Source organism: Drosophila arizonae, chromosome 3 (assembly GCF_054131065.1).
Source record: "Drosophila arizonae isolate 15081-1271.41 chromosome 3, UAZ_ARI_1.0, whole genome shotgun sequence".
NCBI lineage: Eukaryota > Metazoa > Arthropoda > Insecta > Diptera > Drosophilidae > Drosophila > Drosophila arizonae.
This window is the reverse complement of record NC_142923.1, coordinates 31216670-31239461: the sequence shown is the minus strand read 5'-3', so window position 1 is coordinate 31239461 and position 22792 is coordinate 31216670. Positions and strand designations below refer to the sequence as shown.

Sequence of the window (22792 nt, the reverse complement as noted above, 5' to 3'; positions counted from 1 at the left end):
CACGCATAAACACGCAAGGGCTGCAGTGTGCGCTTACTATGAGAACTTAATTGCTTTATAAGTTTTTTTGTGGACATGGATATGCACGAATTTGCCAAAGCACAAGTCTCTCGTGTTTAAAATACGCCTTTTAAATTTTTATAAGGATGAGGGGGTGGATATAGGGGTGGGGGTAAATTTTAACAAAAACCGAAATTGTATAAAATGCATATAAATCTACATTAAAGTTTGGAGACTTTAGCTCTTAAGTTGTAAGAGATATATTTTATAAATAATTTTCGATAACGTTTTTTATCGATGCAAAATATCGGGAGTATCGATTTTAGCAAAACTCGATATCTGCGTGGTATACACGGACAATTTACAAATACAAAAAAAGTTGAGGTCTCTAGCTCTTGTATCTTCTGAAATCGACGCGTTCAAACACTAACCAGAGAACACATAGACTAGACATCTAGATCAAATTTTTTCACCGACGAAAAAATGCGCTGAGGAGACTACACAACTTCGTATTTGCTCGGCTCAGTCTCTTGAGGCTCAAGCAGTGAAAATATTGCACGACAAAATCAGTGTGCTGCAAGCGCTCAAACGAAATGGTGCCATTCTTATATGAAGCACGGCTATGCGCTATTTGTCCTAGTCTGTGTGTTCTCTGGTTAGTGTTTCAACAAAACCATTACACCCTGATTTCTAGGGCTGCAAATCCATCGATGGGGTCTATCGATAGTATCGATGGATTTGGGCTTTCATGATATATCGATGGTTTTTTCATCCATCGATAATTTACTAACTGGTGGCGCGAAGAGGCGCATGTAAGTATTTTCCGGAATATACTTATGTATTAGACGTCTGCATGATTACATTCATAACAAAGCCACATTGAGTACATTCGAATTGAGTGGAATATGATTCAGTGAAAAGGACAGAATGAGACGAATGTGTCTCATACCGAATGACTGAGTATAACCACTGACCAGAGAACACATAGACTAGACATGTAGAGCAACGTTTTTCCACGCCGCAAAATCTGTGTGGCAGGTCCCGGCCAACTTCGTATTCGCTCGGCTTGGTATTGGCTGGCTCGGGTAATGAAAGATAGCACGACGAAATCAGTGCGCTCTAAGCACGCAAACGAAATGGTCATGCATGCGCTTTGCGTTTTTTGTCTTACTCTCCCTCTCTCTCTCTCTCTCTCTGTGGGCTCTCAAATCATGAAGCTCAGCAACGCACAAAAATTGAAATTTCTTCACGACGGTCCCAGCTCTTTCCTTTTGAGTAAAGAGTATACCGAAATCTTAAAATCGTTTGCGACATTTATGCAAACAAAATGTTAGCGTTTCGATATACATATATTTATGGGAAGGGTATGAATGCGTTGAGGCGCATAAAGAATATGATCTCGCGACGGGCATGCACACACACACTTGTAGTCCCTTGCCACATGTATGAGCATTTGTGACCTGCGTGCGTTACTCTTGCTGCTTGTAGCAATTTTAAAGCCCAGCATTTGCATTTGGTCGGTCTTACGGACTGTCATAACCACTTTACACAGATGTACTATGTATGAACATACATATGTACATATGTACATAAGTACATTTATGTATTATTATTGCTAATCATGTTTATAAATGTGTTTATATCCGTAAATAATTATATATAATTAAAATTATTTTATACACATTTTCAACCGAAAAAATTATCGTAAAACACTACTAACTTTATTAAATGCTATGCAATATATGAAATACATATGTCATATTACACTAAAGCTTTACTCATTATTGTCAAAAATTTCTAATTAAGTCATAATAGCCTATTTGGTAGTCACCCTACGATTCAAATCATACAAAATTTACAAACTACTAAATCCAGAGACAATTAGCTTGCCATCCCATACAAGCATACACATACACAATTGTATGTATGCATGTGCTCACTTCACAAGGCAGACCAACGGCAAATTTTGGGCTGATGATAGACGAAAATACTGAGAAAGAATTGAGTTTCGCGACGCACGCACACAAAAGCACATACACGTAGCAAGGATGTAAATGTGTGTGTGCATGCTCGTCGCGAAAATGTATTCTTTCTGTGCAGAACAGGCTGTGCAAATTGTAAAGCCCAAAATTTGCCGTTGGTCTGCCTTGTGAAGTGAGCACATGCATACATACATTTGTGTGTGTATGCTTGTATGGGATGGCAAGCTAATTGTCTCTGGATTTAGTAGTTTGTAAATTTTGTATGATCTGAATCGTAGGGTGACTATCAAATGGGCCATTATGACTTAATTAGAAATTTTTGACAATAATGAGTAAAGCTTGAGTATAATATGACATGTGCATTTCATATATTGCAAAGCATTTAATAAAGTTAGTAGTGTTTTACGATAATTTTTTCGATTAAAAATGTGTATAAAATAATTTTAATTATATATAATTATTTACGGATATAAACACATTTATAAACATGATTAGCAATAATAATATATAAATGTACTTATGTACATATGTATGTATGTTCATACATAGTACATCTGTTTAAAGTGGTTATGACAGTCCGTAAGACCGACCAAATGCAAATGCTGGACTTTAAAATTGCTACAAGCAGCAAGAGTAACGCACGCAGGTCACAAATGCTCATACATGTAGCAAGGGACTACAAGTGTGTGTGTACTTGCCCGTCGCGAAATCATATTCTTTATGCGTATCAACGCTTTCATACCCTTGCCACGAATAACCATCGAAACGCTTACATTTTGTTTGCATGAGCGTGACAAATGCTTTTATGATTTCGGTATACTCTTCACTCAAGAGGAAAGAGCTGGGATCGTCGCGAACAACATTCAATTTTTGTGCGCTGCTGAGTTCGGTGATTTGAGAGACCAAAGAGAGAGATAGAGTGAGAGAGAGGGAGTAGGACAAATAGCGCATAGCCTTGCATCATATAAGAATGGGACCATTTCGTTTCAGCGCTCGCAACGAACTGACTTTGTAGTGTTGTATTTTCACTGCTCGAGCCGTAAGAGACGGAGCCGAGCAACTACGAAGGTGAGTAGTCCCTAATGCACATTTTTTCGGTGGTGAAAAAGTTTGTTCTACATGTCTCATCTATGTGTTCTTTGGTCAGTGATTAAAACCAGATAGTTCAGTAATTCAATTTTCAATGAACGAACCAAGCGGTAATAATATGGAACTAACTAAACTAGGATATGATTTATATTTAATTCAGAACAACTTATTGTGAACAACAATATCGAAATTTTTTATTCTATGTTAATAAAACGAAAAGATTAAAAAACGTATGCAGCTCGTTTGATAGCGTTTAGTACAAGAATTTATGTGTTTGTGTTGCCGACAAATTTTCAAATAGTGAAAAATGTTGATTCCTTTTCATGCATTTATATTTTTGGAGAACATTGATAGTATTGAACCCCCATATAAGAACATCTACCCAAGAAATAAAGAAATTTAGGAACTTGGCCACTTTTCCATTGCTTTCTTTGCTAATGCCCAAGTGGGTAACATTTTTCGTCAGATCAATACTGTGATGCTTAACTCAATTTCAAGCATCAGGTAAAACATATATGTATATTAAAAACCATGATTATAAGTTGTTAAAAATATATTTAAATATAAATAAAATCAAAGCAAACAAGTAAGAAAATTCTAGTCGAGAGTGCTCGACTAGATACTACCCTGAACCCAACAAATAAAAATGCCCATTTAGTATGGCTGAAATTTCAATTTCGATGTATTTAAAAATGTAAATAAAATAGAAAACGCATTTAATAAAATATAAAAATATTTTGAAACAATTAAAAAAAAATTACCGTCAGTTGCATCGATCGGGATTCGAACCGCGACTTCTCGATCGAGCGTCATGCTGCTAACACACTAGGCCACCTCACTCCTGCTAGTGGCGCTGGCAAAACTCAAATAGATTCACTGCTGCTGCGCCATCTACCAAAACTAAACGAAACTAACAGCTGATGTGATTCAACGAATGTTTTTGTTGTAGCTGCTGCACGTGCGTTTGTTAATTGGCCAAATATTTGATTATTTTTTATTAATTTTTGACTGAACGGAATTTAATGAAACTTTCAGCATATGATCTACATATTATATTGAATATTTGAGAAATTTGAAAAAAAGAAAAATCTTTCACAATTAGCTATAGTGGCATCTGATTTGAACTTGAATGTTTATACTCGATAAAAATATAACGGGATGATTTATCGAATTTTAAAAGCAAACTCGACGTCCGCGCTGTATAAACGGTCATTTAAAAAAAAAAATTCAAGTCTCTAGCTCTTATATCTTCGGAAATCGACGCGTTCAAACATACGGACAGACGGACAGACGGACAGACGGACAGACAGACAGACGGACAGGGCCAAATCGACTCAGCTCGTCGCCCTGATCAAGAATATATATACTTTGTGGGGTCTGCCACGCCTCCTTCTGCCTGTTACATACATTTCAACAAAACCATTATACCCTGATTTCCCATTTTCAATGGGTTCAGGGTATAAAAACATCAGCTTTTTTCCGATTTTTTTTTTTTTCACAAAATTTCGGCTTTTTTTAAGTATCTTCACACTAAAAACTGTTTTTTTTTTTGCTCAATAAAAATTTGCAACACTGCATAGTACATGTAACAAGGGACAGTGTGTGTGTGCATGCTCGACACGAAAAATTTTTCATTATGCGCACCAACGCTTTCATACCCTTCCCACAAATAATAACGAAAACGCAAACATTTCGCATGAGCATGGCAAACGATTTGAAGAGTTAGGTATACTTTTCACACAGAAGGGAAGAACCGGGAGTCTAACGCGACGAAATTTCAATTTTCGTGAGCTGCTACTTGTGCTCACATGCATACATACATATACATATTTGAGAGAGCATCGAGAGAGAGAGCAAGAAAAAATTGAGCATAGTGGAATCTTTTGTTTAACATTTGACCATCTCGGTCGAGCGCATGAAGCGAAATGATGGTGCTTTCGTATATTTTCGTAGCCCGAACCCAAAAAGTGAGGAGCCGAGCAAATACGAAGTGGTCTGGGAGATAACTCCCGAAAAAATGTGTGCAAAGCACTTGACACTACGTGTCCGGTCTATGTGTTTTCTGGTTAGTGTTCATATCGAGCTTTTTTTCAAAAATCTATAACTATTCCTGTTATTTTGCTATGGATTAAAAACATTGTCAAAAATCAGTAATAAATTTATATCTGCAGCACCTTTTGAGCTAGAGTCGCCAAATTTAAAATGTAGATTAATATATACGTTATGGAATTGCAATTTTTATTAAAATTCACCCCCTATCTCTATATCCATACCTTAATCCATGAGTTTGTAAGAGGCGTATTTCAAATACTAGCGACTTGTGGTTTGCAAATATACGCATTTCAATGTTATAACCAAGATTTATAAGTAAACGCACCCTGCAGCCAATGCGTTTTTATGCGTTCGTGCATGTATGTGAATGTGTTGTTTGTTGTGTAAGCAGAAAGACGCGAAGAATTATTTATATATCACTTTCTCGAAGGGTTCAGGGAATCTCGTAGCCGAGCAGTCTCGACTAGACTTTTCTTGTTGTTTTTTATTTTATTTATTTATTTTTTTTTTTTTTTGTTTATACACGCAAGTATTAATAAAATGTTGAAAGTCAGTTATATAAATATACATTAATTATTGTAAAAAACATGCCAAAATACATTCCGAACCGTATTGAATATATTTTTGAAATTGACCAGCTACTGAGCTGCTATCAGTAGTATGACTTGATGTGTGTGTGTGTGACCGACTCTAGGCATCAAAATTAGCTTAGTTTTTGATTAAGAAATCTTCGTGCCCTGAGGTCAGTTTCTCGTTCGGCTCTGTTAACCCGTTGCAACCTACAATTTATTTCTAGATTATGGACATGAAAATGTTAAAAACTTAAATTAAATATAAATATTAATTTGTTCCGAATGTATATCAAAAAATCTTATTATTGTTCGAAAAAAAAAAAAAAACAAGTAAGAAAGCTCTAGTCGAGACTACTCGACTACGAGATCCCCTGAACCCTTGGAGTAATAGCTATTTCAATAATTTTTCGCGTCTTTCAGCTTACACAAGAAACACGCACACACACACACACACACAAACACACATACACAAACATTTATATACATATACACACACAAGCATAAACACTCATGGGCGGCAGTGAGCGCTTACTATAAGAACTTAATTCCTTAATAACTTTTTTTGTGGACGTACACAAACAAAAACCGAAATTGTATAAATTGCATATAAGCATACATTAAAAATGGAGACTCCAGCAATAAGGGTGAGGAGATATAATTTTATAACTGGTTTTCGATATTGTTTTTTATCAGTTATCGATTTTTAATGATAAACTTGATATGCGCGCTGTAATTACGGACATTAAAAAAAAATTTGAAGATTCTAGCTCTTATATCTTCTGAAATCGACGCGTTCATACATACGGACAGACGGACAGACGGACAGACGGACAGGCCCAAATCGACTCAGCTCGTCGCCCTGATCAAGAATATATATACTTTGTACTTTGCCTCCTTCTGCCTGTTACATACATTTCAACAAAACCATTATACCCTGATTTTCCATTGAAAATGGGTTCAGGGTATAACAAGTATGAAAACTCTAGTCGAGAGTGCTCGACTAGATACTACCCTGACCCAAACTAATAAAAATGCACAATTAGTATTGTTAAAATTTCAATTTCGATGTATTTAAAAATATAAAAAAATAGAAAGCTTATTTAATTCAATATATAAAATGCACATTTAGTATGATTAAATTTTCAGTTTCGATGTATTTAAAACAAGTAAGAAGACTCTAGTCGAGACTGCTCGACTAGGAGATACCCTGAACCCTCCAATCTGATATTCTAATCACTCTGCACTTCTTTTCGGCACAGATACATAGACACGCACGTATTAGAACGCGCTCTGCTAACTGTGCAATAAGCAGCGACTGCGCTTGGGCTGCAGTGTGGGCAAGATTTTAAGAATTTATTTGTTGAATAATTTAATTTCTAGACGTACAATCTTAATGAAACTTTCAGAACATAATCATACTGTTCAAATGTATGTATTCCAAAGCACAAGTGTCTAGGATTTGAAATACGCCTTTTACAAAGGTGTGGGTGGGGGGGTGGAAATAGGAATGGGGGGTAAATTTTAACCAAAATCAAAATTGTATAAAATATATAAGCCCACATTTAAAATTTGGAAGCTCTAGCTCTAAAGGTGTAGGCGATATAATTAAATAACTAGCTTTCGATAAAGTTTTTGATCGATAATAAAATATCGGGAGTAGTTATCGATATAAAAAGAAAAACTTGATATGCGCGTGATATACACGGAACTAGGAAAAAAATTTCAAGTCTGTAGCTTTTATATCTTCTGACGCGTTCATACATACGAACGGACAGGGCCAAATCGACTCAGCTCGTCGCCCTGATCAAGAATATATATAGTTTGTGGGGTCTGCCACGCCTTCTTCTGCCTGCTACATACTTTTAACAAAACCATTATACCCTGATTTCCCATTTTCAATGGGTTCAGGGTATAAATATAAATAAAATAGAAAACTCATAAATATATAAATATTTTGAAAAAATTAAAAAAAATAAACATCATTATCACGATCTGGAGTCGAACCCTAGAGTCCTCGATCACTTTTGGAAGCTGAGTTGGCGAAACTGAAATAGATTCATTGCTGCAGCGCCATCTAGCAAAGCTAAATTAAACTAAGGAAGTTTGTATATATGTGTGCACACGTATACAAAAACTTTTGTAGCTACTGCACGTGCGTTTGTAAATTGGCCAAAATTATATTATCTTTTAACGTCGATTGACTTAACGGAATTTAATGAAATTCCAGCATATGATCTACTTATTATATTGAATATTTGACAAACTTAAAAAAATTAAAAGTTACTCACAATTAGTGTTCATGCACATGCATGAACATAGAAATATGATAAGTAGGGGAACGTACGCGCTATGCACTCGACAGCTAGCATAAAATAAATAACATATGTTTCAAGTGTGAACTGTGAACCGATTAGAATACGTAAGAGGCGAGCGTTGAGCATTACAAACTCAGCGATAGCACCATCAAAGTAAAGTGTATTCGTTCATGGTCCTTCGAGCTGGATGAAGTATTTTGAATACTTCAATTTCATCCACAAGGAAAAATGTTTGTGATTAGTACAAAGTGAAGTGCTAGTATTATAGATTTGTGCATTGGCTTTCCAACCCAAGCTGTGAGTCGAGGCACAGCAAGATCAACCTGGTGATCAAAACAAAAAAACCTCTAACGGGATAAGCCAATGGATCTACAATAAACAAACAACTGTGTCGTCAACCATCAATATTTAAAGAGAAATATGGTGGCATAATGGCAGAAATCAGAACCAATAAAGAGTTCATGAAAGTCGAAGTTGCCGACCACGCCATAGACACAAAACAACTTTATAGTTGGGAAACGAGACCAGAAACATCAAAGCCAGAGATGTTTTCATTTGGTTGGTCGAGCCCAATAGAGAAGTTGGTAAGCCTTGTGGACGAAAGAGCTCAAAGAGTAAGGCTGCACATTGAAGAGGTGCTGGCCAACATTGAGCTCAGCAACCAGGATGAAATCGTTAGCTACAAAGATACGCTAGATTTCCTCTGGAAGAAAGTCCAGTCAACACTGAAAGATTTGGAGGTAAAATATGAAAGGCCTGCCTTCGAAATCGAGTACATAGACGAACTGGAACTCAAAGTGTACACAGTGTCGAAAAAACTGGAAAGGAAAATAAGTGCACTGCAAATCGTAAAAGAAGACACTCCAAAGCGACCGAAACCGACACTTCCTCACTTTAATGGAAGTCCTAAGGCGTGGCCAACGTTCTTCGAGCAGTTCACCAAAATAATTCACAACAGAAAGGATATCAGCGACAAGACGAAACTGATATACCTCAAAATGTATCTCAAAGGAGAAGGTCAACGAGTTATAAGCCATTTCTCAAATGGAGTGGGTAACTACAATTCAGCGTGGGACTATTTATGCAAACGCTACAAACATTATTTGCCTGTGGACATGGAACTGCTGAAGGATAACGATGAAGGCAGTATCCGCAATTGCGTGAGCACCTCTGATAACAGTGACAACGTCACAGCTGATAAGATGACCGCATATCAGGCTGCTTTGGATGCAATAGTGTTCAAAAAGTGGGAGTACAGCCCGCCGGCAAGCCTCCACGTGGGAGGAAATATAAATAAAGCTACTGAACAACGTAATAAGGTTCAAGTGGTAACAACAAAATCAAATATAGGTGAAGACAAGAGATCGATAAAAAAGATCTGGGCTCCAGCAACTCCCACAAAGGATCCGGAGCACATAGAAGATGCGGACGAGAATGGAATTTCTGCCACAACTTCGACATCAACGTTGAGTATCACTGAAGATACATCAACAGATATCCAATTGGAAGTTCGACCAATGGATGATATTTCCACAGTTGGCAGCACGACGGTAGAGCAAACTTCTGCGGAGACTGCAACAGCGACTGGAAGTGCACCTGAAGAGAAAAGCGACAATACCGACTCAAACTCTTCAGTGATGACCACAGCAGCGCCACCAACAATGGAAACTAAAGCTGCAAGTACAATTACATCATAAAAGGAGTCAATTGGAAGTAGCAGCAACATATTAAAGGAAACAACAATGACCACTACAAGCGAAACAATAGGCACAATAAGGCATCAGAATCAACAGAAGGACGTCTATCAGTTGGAGGCTTTGGCCTCAGAAATAATGAAGCGATCGACAACTTCCTCAACAGATGCAATCAGCTGTATTAATGCAACAAACGATGACACCTACAAGCCACAGAAGTTCTTTAAAGAGGCACGACTTCATTTGGCATGGGAACCGCCACCTGAGCAAAAGACTAAGGTGATGGTGGCATACTCGGTTTATCTGGATGTCACATTCTCTGGGCCCTGCAGAATGTTCAGGCACAAACATAAGGATTGCAAGCATGATCAGTTCGTCAAGAATACTAACAATTATTAAATTTGTATTTGACCTGAATATTGTTTAGAAATCCACAGATAGCAGTTCTGGACGGTACCCACTTTGGCCCACCGCAGAATGTTCATGCACATGCATGAACATAGAAATATGATAAGTATGGGAACGTACGCGCTATACACTCGACAGCTAGCATAAAATAAATAACATATGTTTCAAGTATGAACTGTCAAACTGGGCACAAATTATGACCCTGACCCTTACCGATTAGAATACGTAAGAGGCGAGCGCTGAGCATTACAAACTCAGCGATAGCATAAGAATAGCTAATAAGCCAACGCGGAGTCTTATAAACTCAGCAATAAACTAATAATATGTAATAGACCAATGCTGAGCCTTACACACTCAGCAATAGAAGCACTAGATTTAATGGTTGAAATTATACATGAGTCTGGGTATAAAAACCCGGGCCCAGCAGAATAAAGAATCAATACAAAACTAAACACCGTCAAAGTAAAGTGTATTCGTTCAATTAGCTATACTGGCATCTGACTTGAACCACTGACGAAACAACACATAGACTAGACATGTAGAGCAACATTTTTCCACGCCGCAACATCTGTCTAGCAGGTCCCGGCCAACTTCGTATTCGCTCGGCTTGGTATTGGATGGGTCGGGTAATGAAAGATAGCACGACGAAATCAGTGCGCTCTAAGCACGCAAACAAAATGGTCATGCATGCGCTTTGCGTTGTTTGTCTTACTCTCCCTCTCTCTCTCTCTCTCTCTCTCTCTCTCTCTGTGGGCTCTCAAATCATGAAGCTCAGCAGCGCACAAAAATTGAAATTTCTTCGCGACTGTCCCAGTTCTTTCCTTTTGAGTAAAGAGTATACCGAAATCTTAAAATCGTTTGCGACATTCATGCAAACAAAATGTTAGCGTTTCGATATATATTTATGGGAAGGGTATGAATGCGTTGTGGCGCATTAAGAATATGATCTCGCGACGGGCATGCACACACACACTTGTAGTCCCTTGCTACATGTATGAGCATTTGTGACCTGCGTGTGTTATTCTTGCTGCTTGTAGCAATTTTAAAGCCGAGCATTTGCATTTGGCCTGTCTTGTACATGTATCATTTGATTGTGTGTGTGTTCACAGGGGATGCGATGCTCACAATTATGGAATAGCACTTGTAGAAGCATTTATGCCTGTGGGCTTTTACATGTACGTGTGTGTATGTGCATACATATGTGTATGCAGGGGACATGAACATTGGCGTGTGCCTACCTCAACTTAGAATTGGTTGACCAATTTAGGGTTCGCAGAATCGCGTTTCTATTTAAGTACCTTTTTATTTGTATCAATGATCGTGAGCTTGCCTACCGAAGTCATCAATTCATAAAAACAATTGTTTTAAATAGGAATTTGTTTAATATTATTTCATAAATTTAATAAATATAAAACATAAAATTCAATATACATATGAATATGTATTAACAATATTTATTGTTATTTATTAACAATAAACAAATCAATAATAAAAACAAACATAATTCAATAAAATTGGAATAATATAATTTGTAAATTTATATGTACATATGTTTGTCCGCTCAAGCCAGTCCATTTCCCTTCATTGCACTGCTTCTTGAAGAGTACATACATATACATATGTATGTACCAGACTGTTGAAAGAGTTTACAAGATAATGTAAGATTTTAAGATTATTGTTATTATTTGTATGAAGGATATACACTTGCTCGCAGAACTCTGCGTACACTTGCAAACAAACCCCTATTTTTAAGTTTACATGTATATAGTATTTAATATAGAAGACTTACGGCAATACTTCTTTTTGTATAACAATTTTCATGTATTTATTAACATAATTATGTTTTCATTTTATTATTAAAACTAATCCTAATATTAAAAAAAATTATAAACAAAACACATTACCAAAAAATGACACCTCAAAAGTCTGCGTACATTTTAAGTTTGCTACGTACAGCGCTGGAATTCACGATCACCGTTAGTTTTTAAATGTTTCTTTAATTCCTCTTCGCTGATTTGCGTAATTTGCTATCACTTTGAAAAGAAATTTGGCACGCGTTTCATCATTGAGCAAAAAGGAAAAGAAATATCGGTAGAAGTTCGTAAGCTTATATTAAAATATAGATTAGAAGGCAAATCCTACGGAGAAATTGGTCTATTGGTAGGCAGAACTCATTCTTCGTGCCAAAGAGTCTACGACAATTATGTCTCATCGGGCTCTATATTGTCAAAGCCTCGTTCAGGCCGCCCAACCTTGCTCACGGAACGAGAGAAAAAACGTATTGTCCAATTGGTACCTCAAAATCCAATGATATCTGCTCACCAAGGACGTCTGGAAGTTGCAGAACGTTTCTCCAAAACTGTTTCTGAGGAAACCGTTCGACGCACTTGGAAAAAAGCGGGCTATCATGGCCGCGTTGCACGTAGGAAGCCACATGTATCAGAGGTGAACAGGAAAAAGCGTATGGACTTCGCCAATGAGCACATTTCCAAGCCTTCTAGCTTCTGGAAAAGGGTAATTTTCTCAGATGAGAGCAAGTTTTGCCTATTTGGCATAAAAGGAAAGAAAATAGTATGGAGAAAAAGCGGAACAGCCATGGATAAGGAAAATTTATTGCCTACAGTAAGGCATGGTGGAGGTGGTGTAATGGTGTGGGGATGTATGGCGGCTAGTGGCGTGGGAAATCTCTCTTTTATAGAATCAACAATGGACCATAAGGATTATATAAAAGTTCTTAGTGAGAATCTGCATCAGAGTGCCCAAAAATTGCACCTGGAGGGCGAATTTTGCTTCCAACAGGACAATGATCCGAAGCATACAGCCCACAATGTAAAGCTCTGGCTACTTTACAATGTAAAAAGCCAACTCCGAACGCCTCCCCAGTCCCCAGACCTCAATCCTATTGAGCATCTATGGGACTTACTCGAGCGTAGGATTCGGCAGCACACCATAAGGTCTAAGAACATGCTGAAAGAGGTCATGATGGAAGAATGGGGCAAAATAACTGCAGAGGACACTAAAAAGCTGGTTGAGTCAATGCCTCGCCGTCTGGCTGAGGTGTTAAAACAAAAAGGGTATCCTACAAGATACTAACAACTAACAAATTCCAGCGCTGTTCTCAGCAAACTTAAAATGTACGCAGACTTTTGAGGTGTCATTTTTGGTAATGTGTTTTGTTTATAATTTTTTATACCCTGAACCCATTTTCAATGGGAAATCAGGGTATAATGGTTTTGTTGAAATGTATGTAACAGGCAGAAGGAGGCGTGGCAGACCCCACAAAGTATATATATTCTTGATCAGGGCGACGAGCTGAGTTGATTTGGCCCTGTCCGTCTGTCCGTCTGTCCGTCCGTCCGTCTGTCCGTCTGTCCGTATGTATGAACGCGTCGATTTCAGAAGATATAAGAGCTAGAGACTTCAAACTTCAAACTAGTCGAGTAGTCTCGACTAGAGCTTTCTTATTTGTTTAATATTAGGTTTAGTTTTATTAATAAAATGAAAACATAATTATGTTAATAAATACATGAAAATTGTTATACAAAAAGAACTATTGCCGTAAGTCTTCTATATTAAATACTATATACATGTAAACTTAGAAATAGGGGTTTGTTTGCCAGTGTACGCAGAGTTCTGCGAGCAATGTTCTGTGCTTATGGAATATGTGTTTACTTACATGTATACATATCTAATTACATACATGTATGTATGTGAGAATCGCTATGCTGCTTGAAATATTCCTATAAAATATTGTAATTACGTATATATGTATGTATGTACATGCATACATACATATGTATGTATGTATATACATATATGTATATACGTACTTTCTTACATACATATACATAATAAGGTTTGTGCCTGCCAAGGGCTTTTAATTGTGCAAACGACTTTGGATTAAATCTGCAGAGGGAGTGCTAACGACCTTTCATTAAAACCTCACTGTTTTCTACTGTTAAGAATTGTGCCAAAATTAATATAAAGTCATGTTCCCTATTGATGTATTATTTTTAATTTCCTTTTACTTATGCTGGTTTTACCAACAATTTTCGCAGTTTGCCATTTACAATTCTTCCCAATAAGAATTGAGACAAACTGATTAAGAATACATTTTCAATGCTCAAAACAAGGGCGGGTGAAGGAAACCATTCAGTATCTAAAGACGATTTTGCTGTAGCGTGCATGCAGTACAGAACAATTTTCTCTTTAATACGTGGCATACATATATGGTTTCTTTTCAAAAATGGTCTTAAACGTTTCGAAATGCAGTTTTATCATATTATAGAAAAGGTCAGAAGGGGCTTTCAACTTAAGATATTTATTTATATAATGATAATTTTTAATGAGTATTAAATACTCAGAAGAACACTGCATTTAATCTGATGACTTTAAAAGATTTGTACATACTTCACAATCTGTTTTTAGCAACAGCTTGTGTAGAAGATAGCCAGCAAAATATCGCAATGCATTTTCATTAAAAGCATTTTGTATATTAGCAATCGTGGCATCTAATGACAATTATATTTCTAAATCAGCATCAGGTTCAATATCTGTAGCAATATGACGTGAATTAAATTGGTCATGAAATACAGATAGTTGAGACCCACTATCTTCTATGATATTGGCCAACATGAGATCTTCATCTGGAATGCAATTTCCAGACACAGATGCTGATGTTAATATTATATGCAATACACTTTGTGTGGATAATGCAGATTTTGAAAATTATCACGCATTTCCAGAAGGTATTCGTGAATATTATTTTTCTCCCTAAGAGCACATCTATAAGGATTGCTATCAAATAGCACATGACTATTTAAGCAATCAAAGAGGTTATTAATTTTTTCAATAAATATTGCCGTTGCAACTGCACTGTCTTTGCAATCAGCAAACCCACATGAATCTATAACAGTGCGTATCGCAGAAGCTACACTGAGGCTAAAGATTTGTGTGGCAAATTTAACTTTAATTTTTTCAAAACAATTCGGACTGACATGTTTTAAGGTTAATTTCGGACATAAACGAGTTAAATTTTTGGTTTCAGTTTCATATAATTTTCTAATTATTCCCCATGAAACTGTGCCATCAGGTGTTAAAATATTGTTCTTTCAAAGAATATTTCGAAGAGATTTTATTAGATGCAGTGCATCAAATATTGCAAAAATTTCTTCGCCATTGACTTCAAATGTAGAATTATTTAAATTAATACCCCATCTATTGAAAACTGCTCTATTATTGGATCTCTGATCGCAAACAACGGCTTTGACATTAAGCCCCAATGCTTGCGACAGTCCAATATTTTCTTCTACTTTATTTTTCAGGTCAGTATGATTTATGCCACGGGCTTAAACCGTATATCTTAAAACATACTTCCAGTTATCAAAAAGACCCCTAACAAGAAAAACACAGACTTGCTGTCCTCCTTTTAACACCATCGTCCTCAAATCCCTGTATCTCGTCAAGAGATGAATTGTACTGAAGCCCTCTTTTTACTTTGAGCTCATCGCAAACTAATACGGCATATTTTTCTTTGGCGCTCATTTTCTCAACAATGCCCTGCAGATTTTCTAATAAGTCTGGATAAAATCCAGGAACTAAATTTTTCAAAATCGCCGATCGATTTAAAGATTTCTTACGTGGGAGTCTTAAATTAAGAACATCCCTAAGATAATCATATGTCCTAGCTGAATAAAAATTGATATTTTGGGCTATTGCCCTTTCAGCACTACTATAGACATGATTATTTTTCAAAAGGATTCTCCATAATACTTTTGAATTTTCAGAAACATGAGGTAAATTCTTAATTGTCGTGAAGACATTAACATGCTTTTTTACCTTTCTAATTCTATAATAAATGTTTCTGTGCTTTAAAGCTAAATATTTCTTCTTTAATTTAAGGAATTTGTTGGGCTCAGCAATCATCGCTTCATTGTAATTAAGAGCGGCAGTTCATAAAATATGTTATCATTTAAGAGAATTTATAACGGAGATCACGCTCTCCCTTTTGCGTTGTCTTTTCACCCACGCACCGGCTCAGCTTAATCCGCCGGCTCGCGTACATTGTACTTAGTATGCAATTAACTCTTGTTTAGAGCAGATGCAGTGTTAGATTGACTATTACAAACATAGTAGCGGACAGCACGACAGCCTAGTCGCTTGCTCGCGTCTATCACATAAACTCTGTAAACTCTAATAATCGCTAATAAACTAATCATTAAGTAAATTCAATCGTTTAATAATTTAAAGCTATTCGAAAAATCTCGATAGCTCAACATTTGGTGACCCCGACGTGATCTCTTTTCGTTTCTTTCTACATATTTGCATATATATATATTGACAGCATCACATACCTACATACACCCGTGAACATAAGCAGTGTATATAGCGATTAGTTGCGTGCCGTTACTTTGCCAATTCGCCAGACACTCTTTCGTTCGGTCTGCAATACACTGGCGCCCGTAAAAGTAGTACACATGCGAAAACTTCTGCAAATGACAATCTAATAAAGAATCTGCTAATTTCTGAACTATGTCTATGGTTAGTGACTGCGTGTTCTATAGCTTCAATCTATAAGTGATTAAGTTTGCATAAGCACAGTGTAATTACATGCTTGCCGTTATTCTTCGTTGACATTGCGCTCTTTCGCCACGGCTGTGATACGAGCGCGTCCATAATAATCGTACCGGTGTGCAACAATTCATACGTGTATATTATTTGAGTATCATAATATAATTCTTTGCCAGTTTATTAAAGTTGCAAGTACTCTGCTCGACAAATACGACTTATTCCAAGTTTGTGTCTGCGCTATAGCATATATACATTTACTTTACTCTTGCAATCGCGCTCGCACCAACGACTTTGAACTCTATCGTGTTACTCTTGCTGTACTCGTCATGGCGAATTTAGATGCTAGTGCAGTTGCTCCCGAAGATCGCGTGCGGTTTTATAAGCTCAAGGTACAGTCGGTGTTTGAACGCGTAAAAAAGCTACAATCCAAGGTCGATTCAGATGCTCTTGCCGATCACAGTGACAGCACTCTAAATGTTCTACTGGAGCATATCGACAAGCTAAGCCACTCTTTTAGCAAGGCCCATGAAAGTCTAGAGGAGCTCGACTTTACTGAGATGTCCAGCAATTTGCGCACTGACTTTGATGATTTAATAATGGTCATGCAGTCAACAATAATGTCCGAAGTGCAAAGTCGTACTGCTCAAGTGCATCACAGTTCCACGTTTAGTCGTCCAAGTGACCCTCCTCGCGGTTCCGCTCCCAGATTGCAGACTGCACCTGCGTTGCCGCCATTAAAGCTACCTACGTTCAGCGGTGGATATGCTAATTGGGCTGATTTCTACTCAATGTTTTCTACAATCATTGAAAGTCGGCCAGAAATCAGCAATATGGAAAGACTTCAGCACCTCCGGTCCTGCCTCGATGGCGCAGCGTTGGATACGGTTCGCTCTTTGGAAATTTCTAATGATAATTATACAATTGCCATAAATTTATTAAAGCAGAGATATGATAATCGACGTTTAATCTTCCAGGCCCACATCGTAAAGATCTTAGGTCTCAAAAGAGTAGAAAACGGATCCATAACCAAGCTGCGTGAGCTATTTGACAGCTTCAATGTCCATATGCGTGCGCTCAGTAGTCTGGGCACAACAGAGCAGATAGCCAGTGCCATGATTGCTCAGATACTGCTACAGAAGCTTGATGAGGCCTCACAAGCTAAATGGGAAGAGAAATTGGACAACTCAGAGATGGCTCTTCAGATACCCAGATATGAAGAAGTCTCCTCGTTTCTTGAGCTTCGTTGCCGTACTTTGGAATCGATGAAATTTGCTCTTACAAACTATTCGTCAAGTAAGCCGATGAATTCTTGCAGTAAGGTTGCTACCAGTAGATCAGCATTTCTCGTAACCGGCCACAGTACTCACAGTTGCAATTTTTGTAATGATCTTGAGCACACAATCTACAAATGCCCAAGATTCGCAAACTTGTCTCCTAGTCTTCGCCTGAATGAGGTCCGAAAGGCTGGCTTATGTTTGAATTGTCTCAAGGGAGGTCATCAGTCGCGACAATGTGGCTCGCGCAGTTGTCGGGTCTGTGGAGTCAAGCATCATACGCTTCTTCACCTCGGCCACTCCAGCACATCGCAGGCAGCAATTCCGCCCCATCAACAATCTTCAACATCAAGAGTACAGACCATCCCTCAGCCCTCAGCACCAGCCACTACTCTCTTATCCCAGGATCGGCACAGCGACGTTGTGCTCCTGGCTACCGCAGTGGTTCTGGCAAGGAATCGGTTTGGCGAGCTTGTTCCTTGTCGTGCACTTTTAGATTCAGGCTCTCAACTACATCTCATTACAGCCAGATTTGCGAATCTCCTGCAACTTAAGAGAACAAAATCTGTTGCATCTGTATGCGGCGTAGGCGACTCCAATGTTGCCATGGATGGCAGCAGCATTTGCCTCACTCTTCAAGCTCATGCATCTGAATATACAACTAGCATAACGGCTATGGTAGCTACAAATATAACTGGCAGGCAGCCCAGTTCTAATGTGAATACGAGCAATTGGAGCATACCGCAAAATATAGTGCTGGCAGATCCAGCTTTCCATAGGCCGCAACGAGTAGATCTGCTTATCGGAGCTAGCCTGTTTTATGATTTGCTCTGTGTGGGACAAATCAAGTTGATGCCTGGACTTCCATTGTTACAGAAGACTCGTCTTGGTTGGGTTGTATCAGGTGGCGAGGCTCGCAACCACAACTCCGTGCTGATAGCTTCAAAGACGCCTTTGGATCCGATTACAGACTCCTGTGCTGATATAAAGTTGGACACTCTAGTTCGTCGCTTTTGGGAAGTTGAGCGCTGCAGCGATTCCATTGTAAAGTTCAGCAAGGAAGACTCAGACTGCGAAGCGCATTTTGCGAGGCATTACAATCGATTGGCTAGTGGCCAATATACAGTACGCCTGCCTGTTAAGCTTAGTTGCGAGCTTCTTGGAGATTCTTATGAGCAAGCGCGACATCGGTTTCTCAATTTGGAGAAGAAATTGAGTCGTTTGCCGCATATAAAGTCTCAATACTCAGCATTTCTGAAAGAGTATCTTGAACTTGGTCATATGTCACGCGTTCCTCTAGATTCATTGCATCTATGCAGATATTTTCTTCCTCATCACTGCGTTTTGAAGGATGATAGCACAACTACCAAGCTTCGCGTCGTCTTTGATGGATCTGCATCTACAACAACTGGGCATTCGTTGAATGACATTCTAATGTCAGGTCCCGTCATTCAGCCAAAATTAGTCGACATATTATTGCGCTTCCGATCTTATCCAGTTGCACTCACCGGCGATATTTGCAAAATGTATCGTTGCGTGAAAGTACCTGAGCCGGACAGCTATCTACAATGCATTTTATGGAGGAATTCGCCAGATGATGAGTTGGAAGTTTTCAGGCTTGATACGGTAACATATGGAACAAAGCCAGCGTCATTTTTGTCTGTGCGCGCCATGCATCAGCTTGCCGTAGATGAAAGGAAAGCATTCCCAGTCGGGTCCTACGTACTGCTTCGCGATTTCTATGTTGATGATTTGATTAGTGGAGGAAATTCAGTCGAAGAAGCAAGACTTGTTATGCAAGAGACAGCTGGAATCTTGGCATGTGGGAAGTTTAAATTGAGGAAGTGGTGTTCAAGCCATCCCATGGTACTGGACGGCGTAACAGACTGCGACAAGGAATCGCTCATTAGGTTCAATGATGGCAGCGACATTACAAAGACACTTGGCCTTGCATGGGATCCGGCATCTGATCAACTTCTTTTCTCATATCTAGCCCTGAATTCAGCCTCTAAGCCCTCCAGGCGCTCTGTTCTCTCGTCTATTGCTAGGTTTTATGATCCCCTCGGCCTGGTCGGCCCAGTAATAACGAAAGCTAAAATCTTCTTGCAACAACTCTGGAGGCATAAACTTGATTGGGATGAGAGTCTCCCGTCTGCATGTCACACTGCATGGCTAGACATTTGCAGCAACTTTGGCAATGGTCTTAGTAGTGCATTTCCCAGGCTATCATTAATACCAGGATCGAAGGTTGAGGTCCATGGATTCTGCGATGCCAGCATCGAGGCATACGGAGCTTGCATTTATATTGTATCCAGAGGTCAGCATACCATCAGCAGGTTGCTTTGCTCTCGAGTTGCGCCTCTAAAAACGCTCACGGTTCCCAAGCTGGAACTATGCGGGGCAGAGTTGCTTGCGCGTCTAATGAATGAAGTGGCTCGCTTAGGCATTTTCGCAGGCGAGTTTCATTGTTGGTCTGACTCTACTGTTGCGCTTTCTTGGATCAATGATGAGCCCGGACGATTTAACGTTTTTGTTTCAAATCGCATCGCCACGATACAAGATCTCACATCAGCAATGGAATGGCACTATATACCTACAACACTGAATCCCGCGGATATATTATCTCGGGGTGCATTGCCCTCGGATTTAAATGCATCATTACATTGGTTCAACGGTCCAGGTTTCCTCTGTAAGCCCAGATCTCAGTGGCCAGTCTCAGCACTTCCAGAAAGAACTTCAATTGAGCGTCGAAGAACTGTGCTTCTTGTAAAGGACGCAGTCCATGATGTCTCTATGGACTGCAAGTTTGTTAATTCTTTCGGCCGCTTGCAGCGTACGTTTGCATACGTATCAAAGTTTATTAAAAAAAGTCATGGTCCAGGAATAACCCTAGCAGACATCCGGAACGGCACTCATATACTGTTAAGAATGATTCAACGAACACATCTCTCAGACGACATAAATGCTCTTCGAAATAAAGGAATGATTCCGTCATCCAGCAGTCTAGCCTCGCTGTCACCGTTCCTTGATGAAATTGGGCTGCTACGTGTCGATGGCCGTCTCAAAAACTCAACTTTAAATTTTGATAGTCGCCATCCAATTATTTTGCCCAAGGTTCATCCAGTAACTAGAGCCATCATAATGCATTTCCATCAGCGAAACTTGCACGCTGGTCCCCGAGCAGTGCTAGCGTTGGTTCGTTCCCAATACTGGCCAATTGGTGGTAGAAAAACTGTAGCCAGTGTAATTCAGAGATGCGTAATTTGCTTTCGTGCAAGGCCTCGACTCGTTGAACACATAATGGCAGATCTACCCAAGGATCGAGTCGACGGCTATCGGGTCTTTGGAGTGACTGGAGTCGACTTTTGCGGACCCTTCTTTTACAAGCCTGAGTCACGAAACAAGGCGCCTGTGAAATGCTACGTTTGTGTGTTTATTTGTTTTGCTACGAAGGCTATTTGGTTGGAGTTAGTCAAGGATTTAACTACCGCGGCATTTTTGCATGCACTTCAACGTTTCATATGCACCAGAGGAAAGCCAAGTCAAATCTGGTCGGATAACGCCACAAACTTTCTTGGTGCCCGCAATCAGCTTCAGGAGTTGAAGCGTCTATTTCTGTCAGACACCCACCAGAAGGCTGTGAAGGATTTCTGTTTGGCAGACTCAATCGAATGGCATTTCATCCCTCCACGATCGCCTCACTTTGGTGGCTTGTGGGAGGCTGCAGTGAAGACAGCGAAGCATCATTTTTACCGATGTGTTAGGTCCTCTGTCCTAACTTACGATGAGCTTCGCACACTGGTTTGCAACATCGCTGCTGTCGTTAATTCACGCCCTTTAGTTTCGATTTCAGAGCACCCATCAGACATAGCCGTGTTGACTCCTGCGCATTTCCTCAACGGTGGCCCTCCTTCGTCCTTCAGTGAGCCAAACCTGACAGGGCTCAATTTTAATCGTTTGGATGCTTGGCAGCGCGTAAGCTATCTCCAGCAGGTGTTCTGGACTCGTTGGCGGGACGAATATCTCAAATTGTTACAACAGCGAGCGAAATGGAGAACCTCCAAACCTGGCTTGGCTGTTGGCAACATAGTTCTTGTGAAGGATGAGAATCTACCTTCACTTAAGTGGCCACTAGCCAGAATAATCGAACTTATCCCTGGAAGTGATGGCGTTGCACGGGTAGCCCTACTAAAAACTGAAGCTGGCGAGATTAGAAGAGCTACAAATAAGCTGTGCTTGCTGCCCCTTAAGGATTCTGTTGAAGACTAAGTCTTCAACGGGGGGAGGATGTTGGGCTCAGCAATCATCGCTTCATTGTAATTAAGAGCGGCAGTTCATAAAATATGTTATCATTTAAGAGAATTTATAACGGAGATCACGCTCTCCCTTTTGCGTTGTCTTTTCACCCACGCACCGGCTCAGCTTAATCCGCCGGCTCGCGTACATTGTACTTAGTATGCAATTAACTCTTGTTTAGAGCAGATGCAGTGTTAGATTGACTATTACAAACATAGTAGCGGACAGCACGACAGCCTAGTCGCTTGCTCGCGTCTATCACATAAACTCTGTAAACTCTAATAATCGCTAATAAACTAATCATTAAGTAAATTCAATCGTTTAATAATTTAAAGCTATTCGAAAAATCTCGATAGCTCAACAGAATTCTTGCTGAGATTTTTTGAGGTCTACTCCCATATCATAGTATTTGTTCCTATAATATAGCTCATTTTGCTCTCTTTTTAAACAATCTTGCCACAATTGATTTTTTAAGCTATTGTCAAAGCTCAAAAAATTCTCCAAATTGTCTTCCTCGTCACTTGGATTTGGAATGTTGCT

The 22792-nt window shown here is 39.1% G+C and overlaps 2 protein-coding genes and 1 pseudogene across 4 annotated transcripts in view; 2 read left to right on the top strand and 1 right to left on the bottom strand.

The window, feature by feature from the left end:
- LOC108609426 (mitochondrial basic amino acids transporter) overlaps positions 1–5822 on the bottom strand; it is a 29839-nt gene extending 24017 nt beyond the window's left edge. The window contains exon 1 of one of the 3 annotated variants that reach the window (XM_089465746.1): positions 5732–5822. The gene's annotated coding sequence lies outside the window, so the exon portion shown is untranslated. Of the gene's footprint in view, positions 1–5691 lie in introns of all 3 variants that reach the window. The other 2 variants (XM_089465744.1, XM_089465748.1) reach the window with 2 other exon arrangements.
- Positions 5823–7206: 1384 nt separating this feature from the next.
- Positions 7207–11025, top strand: LOC149270068 (uncharacterized; annotated as a pseudogene).
- Positions 11026–16003: 4978 nt separating this feature from the next.
- Positions 16004–22564, top strand: LOC149270067 (uncharacterized). Its single transcript, XM_089464900.1, has one exon. The coding sequence runs from the start codon at positions 17009–17011 to the stop codon at positions 22223–22225; it is 5217 nt and encodes a 1738-aa protein (XP_089321026.1). The 5' UTR covers positions 16004–17008; the 3' UTR covers positions 22226–22564.
- Positions 22565–22792: the final 228 nt, after the last annotated feature.

What these genes read in the sequence shown, in the direction of transcription:
- LOC149270067 (XM_089464900.1), top strand. Translation starts at nt 17,009, where the DNA reads ATGGCGAATTTAGATGCTAGTGCAGTTGCTCCCGAAGATCGCGTGCGG.